This window comes from Eleginops maclovinus, chromosome 4, assembly GCF_036324505.1.
Source record: "Eleginops maclovinus isolate JMC-PN-2008 ecotype Puerto Natales chromosome 4, JC_Emac_rtc_rv5, whole genome shotgun sequence".
Lineage (NCBI taxonomy): Eukaryota > Metazoa > Chordata > Actinopteri > Perciformes > Eleginopidae > Eleginops > Eleginops maclovinus.
This window is the reverse complement of record NC_086352.1, coordinates 1251305-1257403: the sequence shown is the minus strand read 5'-3', so window position 1 is coordinate 1257403 and position 6099 is coordinate 1251305. Positions and strand designations below refer to the sequence as shown.

General features: G+C 55.1%; 1 protein-coding gene across 2 annotated transcripts in view; it reads left to right on the top strand.

Annotated features, from left to right (window-relative positions):
* Positions 1-6099, top strand: part of LOC134862561 (spectrin beta chain, non-erythrocytic 1-like) — a 32846-nt gene that overhangs the window by 9335 nt on the left and 17412 nt on the right. For both annotated transcript variants that reach the window (XM_063880557.1, XM_063880558.1), the window contains 13 exons: positions 765-938; positions 1138-1229; positions 1303-1383; positions 1504-1619; positions 1702-1814; positions 2121-2308; positions 2450-2567; positions 2639-2797; positions 3086-3388; positions 3504-3657; positions 4022-4335; positions 4426-5120; positions 5335-6091. In XM_063880557.1, the coding sequence (XP_063736627.1) occupies positions 765-938; positions 1138-1229; positions 1303-1383; positions 1504-1619; positions 1702-1814; positions 2121-2308; positions 2450-2567; positions 2639-2797; positions 3086-3388; positions 3504-3657; positions 4022-4335; positions 4426-5120; positions 5335-6091 (3264 nt within the window). The remainder of the gene's footprint in view (positions 1-764; positions 939-1137; positions 1230-1302; positions 1384-1503; positions 1620-1701; positions 1815-2120; positions 2309-2449; positions 2568-2638; positions 2798-3085; positions 3389-3503; positions 3658-4021; positions 4336-4425; positions 5121-5334; positions 6092-6099) is intronic.

Genomic DNA, 6099 nt, shown 5'->3' with positions numbered 1-6099 from the left:
ACGCACGCACACACACACACACACTACACACACACTACACACACACACACTACACAGACACACACACCACAGACGCACACGCGCGCTCACACACACACACACTACACACACACACTACACAGACACACACTCTCACACACACTACACGCACACGTGCACACACACACACACATACTACACAGACAAACACACACACACACACACACACTACACACACACACAAACACACACACTACACACGCACACGCACACACACACACACACACGCACACGCGCGCTCACACACACACTACACACACACACACACACTACAGACACACACGCGCGCTCACACACACACTACACACACTACACACACACACTACACACACACACACACACACACACGCACACACACACACACACACGCGCGCTCACACACAAACACACACTACACACACACACACACACACTACACGCACACGCGCGCACACACTACACACAACACTACACACACACACACTACACACACTACACACACACACTACACATACACCCACACACTACACAGACACACACTACACACACACACACACACACACACTACACACACACACTACACACACACCCACACACTACACAGACACACACTCACACACACACTACACAGGCACACGCGCGCACACACTACACACAACACTACACACACACACACTACACACACACTACACACACACACACTACACACACACACTGAGTGTCTCTTCTTCTTCATGTTTCTCCAGCCGAAGCCCACTAAGGGCCGGATGCGGATCCACTGCCTGGAGAACGTGGATAAGGCTCTGCAGTTCCTAAAGGAGCAGCGGGTCCACCTGGAGAACATGGGTTCTCACGACATCGTGGACGGGAACCACCGCCTGACGCTGGGCCTCATCTGGACCATCATCCTGCGCTTCACGGTACCAGAACCACAGCTCTGGGGAACCACTGCAGCTCAGAGGAACCACTTCCTGCTGGTGTAGATATAACTGTGTGTGTGTGTGTGTGTGTGTGTGTGTGTGTGTGTGTGTGTGTGTGTGTGTGTGTGTGTGTGTGTGTGTGTGTGTGTGTGTGTGTGTGTGTGTGTGTGTGTGTGTGTGTGTGTGTGTGTGCGCGCAGATCCAGGACATCAGTGTGGAGTGTGAAGACAACAAAGAGAAGCGGTCGGCTAAAGACGCTCTGCTGCTCTGGTGCCAGATGAAGACGGCCGGGTAAAAAACCGTTCACTGGTTTTAAATAAAGCTTAAAGTGTGAGGCGTCTCTGAAGGTCTCTCTGGTCCTCAGGTATCCCAACGTGAACATCCGGAACTTCAGCACCAGCTGGAGGGACGGCATGGCCTTCAACGCCCTCATCCACAAACACAGGTCACACACACACAGACACAGACACACACACACACACACACACACACACACACACACACCCTCACAGGTGTATAAAGGTGTTTGAACAGATGTTTAAATGAACTATGTTTCCCCCTTCAGGCCGGATCTGATCGACTTTGATAAGCTGAAGAAGTCGAACGCTCACCACAACCTTCAGAACGCCTTCAACCTGGCCGAGCAGCACCTGGGCCTCACCAAGCTGCTGGACCCCGAGGGTGACTTCCTGTTCACACCTTAACAATAAGAGCCCCTCTTAATGAACAGGACTTTATTTATAATGTGTTTGTGGTTCTGCAGACATCAGCGTGGACCAGCCGGACGAGAAGTCGGTGATCACCTACGTGGTGACGTACTACCACTACTTCTCCAAGATGAAGGCTCTGAAGGTGGAGGGGAAACGAATCGGCAAGGTCAGGACCCCTTCAAAATAAAAGACAGTCAAGACTCACACACAGGACCCCTTCAAAATAAAAGAGAGTCAAGACTCACACACAGGACCCCTTCAAAATAAAAGGGAGTCAAGAGTCACACACAGGACCCCTTCAAAATAAAAGAGAGTCAAGACTCACACACAGGACCCCTTCAAAATAAAAGAGAGTCAAGACTCACACACAGAAAACTTTCAAAATAAATTACAGTCAGGAAACCTTCAAAATAAAAGACAGCCAGGGCCTTCAGACAGGAAGTAGTTAATGTGTTCCCCCCCCCCCCCCCAGGTCCTGGATAACGCCATAGAGACAGAGAAAATGGTGGAGAAGTACGAGTCTCTGGCCTCCGACCTGCTGGAGTGGATCGAGCAGACCATCATCATCCTCAACAACAGGAAGTTTGCAAACTCCCTGCTGGGGGTCCAGCAGCAGCTGCAGGCCTTCAACACCTACCGCACCGTGGAGAAGCCCCCCAAGTAAAGCCCCCACTATACAAATATAAACAGTACCTGACCCAGAGTCTAAAGCTCAGAGAGGATCCCCGCTGTGTTTATAATAGATACAGCAACCGAGTCCCATGGAGGTGACCCCCCCCTCTAACTGGTGTGTGTGTGCAGGTTCACGGAGAAGGGGAACCTGGAGGTCCTGCTGTTCACCATCCAGAGTAAGATGAGAGCCAACAACCAGAAGGTGTTCACCCCCCGAGAGGGAAAGCTGATCTCAGACATCAACAAGGTGAGAGCCGGTGAGGTTGGCTCTGTTTGGGGGTCTTCATGCAGCCTCTCTAACCCTGTGCCCCCCCCCAGGCCTGGGAGCGTCTGGAGAAGGCGGAGCATGAGAGGGAGCTGGCTCTGAGGACGGAGCTGATTCGTCAAGAGAAGCTGGAGCAGCTGGCCCGGCGCTTTGACCGGAAAGCGGCCATGAGAGAGACGTGGCTGAGCGAGAACCAGAGGCTGGTGTCGCAGGTGAGACAGTAACCTGAGGATCCTGAGGAACCACAGGAACCTGAGGAACCACAGGAACCTGAGGATCCTCAGGAACCACAGGAACCTCAGGAACCTCTGGAACCATAGGACCCAAATATTATTCCCTGTTTTGCATATTTTTAGTTTATCTTTATGTTTTTTATGTTGTATGAAAGTTGATCTCTGATTCTTGAGGTATCTTCATGCTGCCGTGATGAAACTAATCTCTAACGGCGGTCAATAGAGTTTCTCTTATCCTAAGGAACATTAAAAACATGTGTTCCGCAGGATAACTTCGGCTTCGACCTGCAGGCAGTGGAAGCGGCCACCAAGAAGCACGAGGCAATCGAGACGGACATCGCGGCGTACGAGGAGCGAGTCCAGGCCGTCCTATTGGTGGCCCGGGAGCTGGAGGCGGAGTCTTACCACGACATCAAGCGCGTGGCGGCGAGGAAGGAGAATGTGGTGCGGCTGTGGGAGTATCTGCTGGAGCTGCTGAAGGCCCGCCGGCTGCGGCTGGAGACCAACCTGGGTCTGCAGAGGGTCTTCCAGGAAATGCTGCACATCATGGACTGGATGGACGAGATGAAAGTCAGTCAACGACAAAGCATCTTCAGAGAACTGACGTCTCCTGCTTTACCGATGTCCCATTATCAGCAGAACTGCAGAGACAGGAAGTAGTCTTACCCTCTCTTCCTGTGTCCAGATGCTGCTGCTGTCTCAGGACTACGGGAAGCACCTGCTGGGCGTGGAAGATCTGCTGCAGAAGCACGCCCTGGTGGAGGCCGACATCTCCATCCAGGCCGACCGCGTGAAGGCCGTCAGCTCCAACGCCACAAGGTTCTCCGTCGGCGACGCCGGTGAGCATAACCATCTGATCATACAGGTTTTATTCTTCAGACCATAACAGGGACTCAGTGTCAGTCCTTCAGACCGGAGCAGTGACTCGGTGTCAGTCCTTCAGACCGGAGCAGGGACTCGGTGTCAGTCCTTCAGACCGGAGCAGGGACTCGGTGTCAGTCCTTCAGACCGGAGCAGTGACTCGGTGTCAGTCCTTCAGACCGGAGCAGGGACTCGGTGTCAGTCCTTCAGACCGGAGCAGGGACTCGGTGTCAGTCCTTCAGACCGGAGCAGGGACTCGGTGTCAGACCTTCAGACCGGAGCAGAGACTCGGTGTCAGTCCTTCTTGGTGATATCTGTTCTATATTTATGTGTCTCTGTCAGGCTATAAGCCATGCGACCCTCAGGTGATCGAGGACCGGGTCTCTCACCTGGAGTTCTGCTACCAGGAGCTGACCCAACTGGCTGCTGAGCGCCGGGCCCGGCTGGAGGAGTCCCGCCGACTCTGGAAGTTCTTCTGGGACATGGCGGAGGAGGAGGGCTGGATCCGGGAGAAGGAGCAGATCCTGTCCTCGGTGGAGAACGGCAAAGACCTGACGGGTTCTCTAAGACTGCTGAGTCAGCAGCGAGCGCTGGAGGACGAGATGAGCGGCCGCAGCGGACTCCTTAAGAACACCATCACCGAGGGCCAGGACATGGTGCGTGGGAAGAGTCACCATTATTAATATTCTCCTCTGATTCCTTTACTGCTCCATTGTATAACATTATATGTCATCCCACAACCTCAGGTGCAGGCCGGACACTTTGCTGCCACAAAGATCCAGGAGCGGGTCTCAGATCTGCAAGATCAGTGGGTGGCTCTGGAGCGCCTGGCGGTAGCGAGGAAGGTACAGCTGGAGGAAGCTCTGGCGCTGCACCAGTTCCAGACGGACTCAGACGACGTGGACGCCTGGACGCTGGACGCCTTGCGCATCGTGTCGAGCGGGGAGACTGGCCACGATGAGTTCTCCACGCAGGCGTTGGTCCGGAAGCACAAGGACGCGGCGGCAGAGGTTTCCAGCTACCGGTTCGTCATCGACTCGCTGCACGAACAGGCTGCCGCACTGCCGGAGGAGGAGGCGCAGTCTGAGGAGGTCCGCGGGCGCCTGGCCGGCATCGAGGAGCGTTACAAGGAGGTGTCCGAGTTGACGAAGCTGAGGAAGCAGGCGCTGCAGGACGCGCTGGCGCTCTACAAGATGTTCAGCGAAGCAGACGCATGCGAGGTCTGGATCGACGAGAAGGAGCAGTGGCTGAACAGCATGGAGATCCCCGAGAAGCTGGAGGACCTGGAGGTGATCCAGCACCGCTTCGAGAGTCTGGAGCCCGAGATGAACAACCAGGCGTCCCGGGTCGCCGTGGTGAACCAGATCGCCCGGCAGCTGATGCACAACGGCCACCCGGGCGAGACGGACATCAAGACGCAGCAGGACCAACTCAACAACAGGTAGGAACCACGTTTAAAACACAGAGGGAGGCGGTGTGGTCTTTTTAAATGAAGATGAATGAATAATAAAAATAAGTGCAGGACAGCAACTCCTGATTTATTGACTGTTTTAAATTCATCACATGTGATTGAAACTCTGTAAAGATGCATCAGTCCTCAGAGTTTCAGGAAGCTGGTCTACCTGTGCAGGTTCTGATTCTCTATCTGCCTGCAGGTGGAGTCAGTTCAGAGACCTGGTGGACCAGAAGAAGGAGTCCCTGAACTCTGCGCTCGGCGTGCAGAACTACCACCTGGAGTGCAACGAGACCAAGTCCTGGATCAAGGAGAAGACCAAGGTGATCGAGTCCACGCAGGAGCTGGGCAACGACCTGACCGGCGTCATGGCGCTGCAGCGCAAACTCACCGGCATGGAGCGAGACCTCGCCGCCATCGAGGACAAACTGGGTGACCTGCGGGGGGAGGCTGAGCGTCTGGCCCAGGAGCACCCGGACCAGGCCAAGGCCATCACGGGCCAGCTGGCAGAGATCACGGCGGTCTGGGAGGAGATGAAGAATACGCTGAAGACCCGCGAGGAGTCGCTGGGCGAGGCCAGGAAGCTGCAGCAGTTCCTGCGAGAGCTGGACGACTTCCAGTCCTGGTTGTCGCGCACGCAGACCGCTATTGCCTCCGAGGACATGCCCAACACACTGGCCGAAGCCGAGAAGCTGATGGCGCAGCACGAGGGCATCAAGAACGAAGTGCAAAACTACGAGGAGGACTACCAGAAGATGCGGGACATGGGCGAGCTGGTGACGCAGGGCCAGACGGACGCGCAGCACATGTTCCTGCGGCAGCGGCTGGAGGCGCTGCACATCGGCTGGAACGAGCTGCACAAGATGTGGGAGAACCGGCAGAACCTGCTGACCCAGAGCCACGCCTACCAACTGTTCCTCAGGGACACCAAGCAGGCCGAGACCTTCCTCAACAACCAGGTACGACC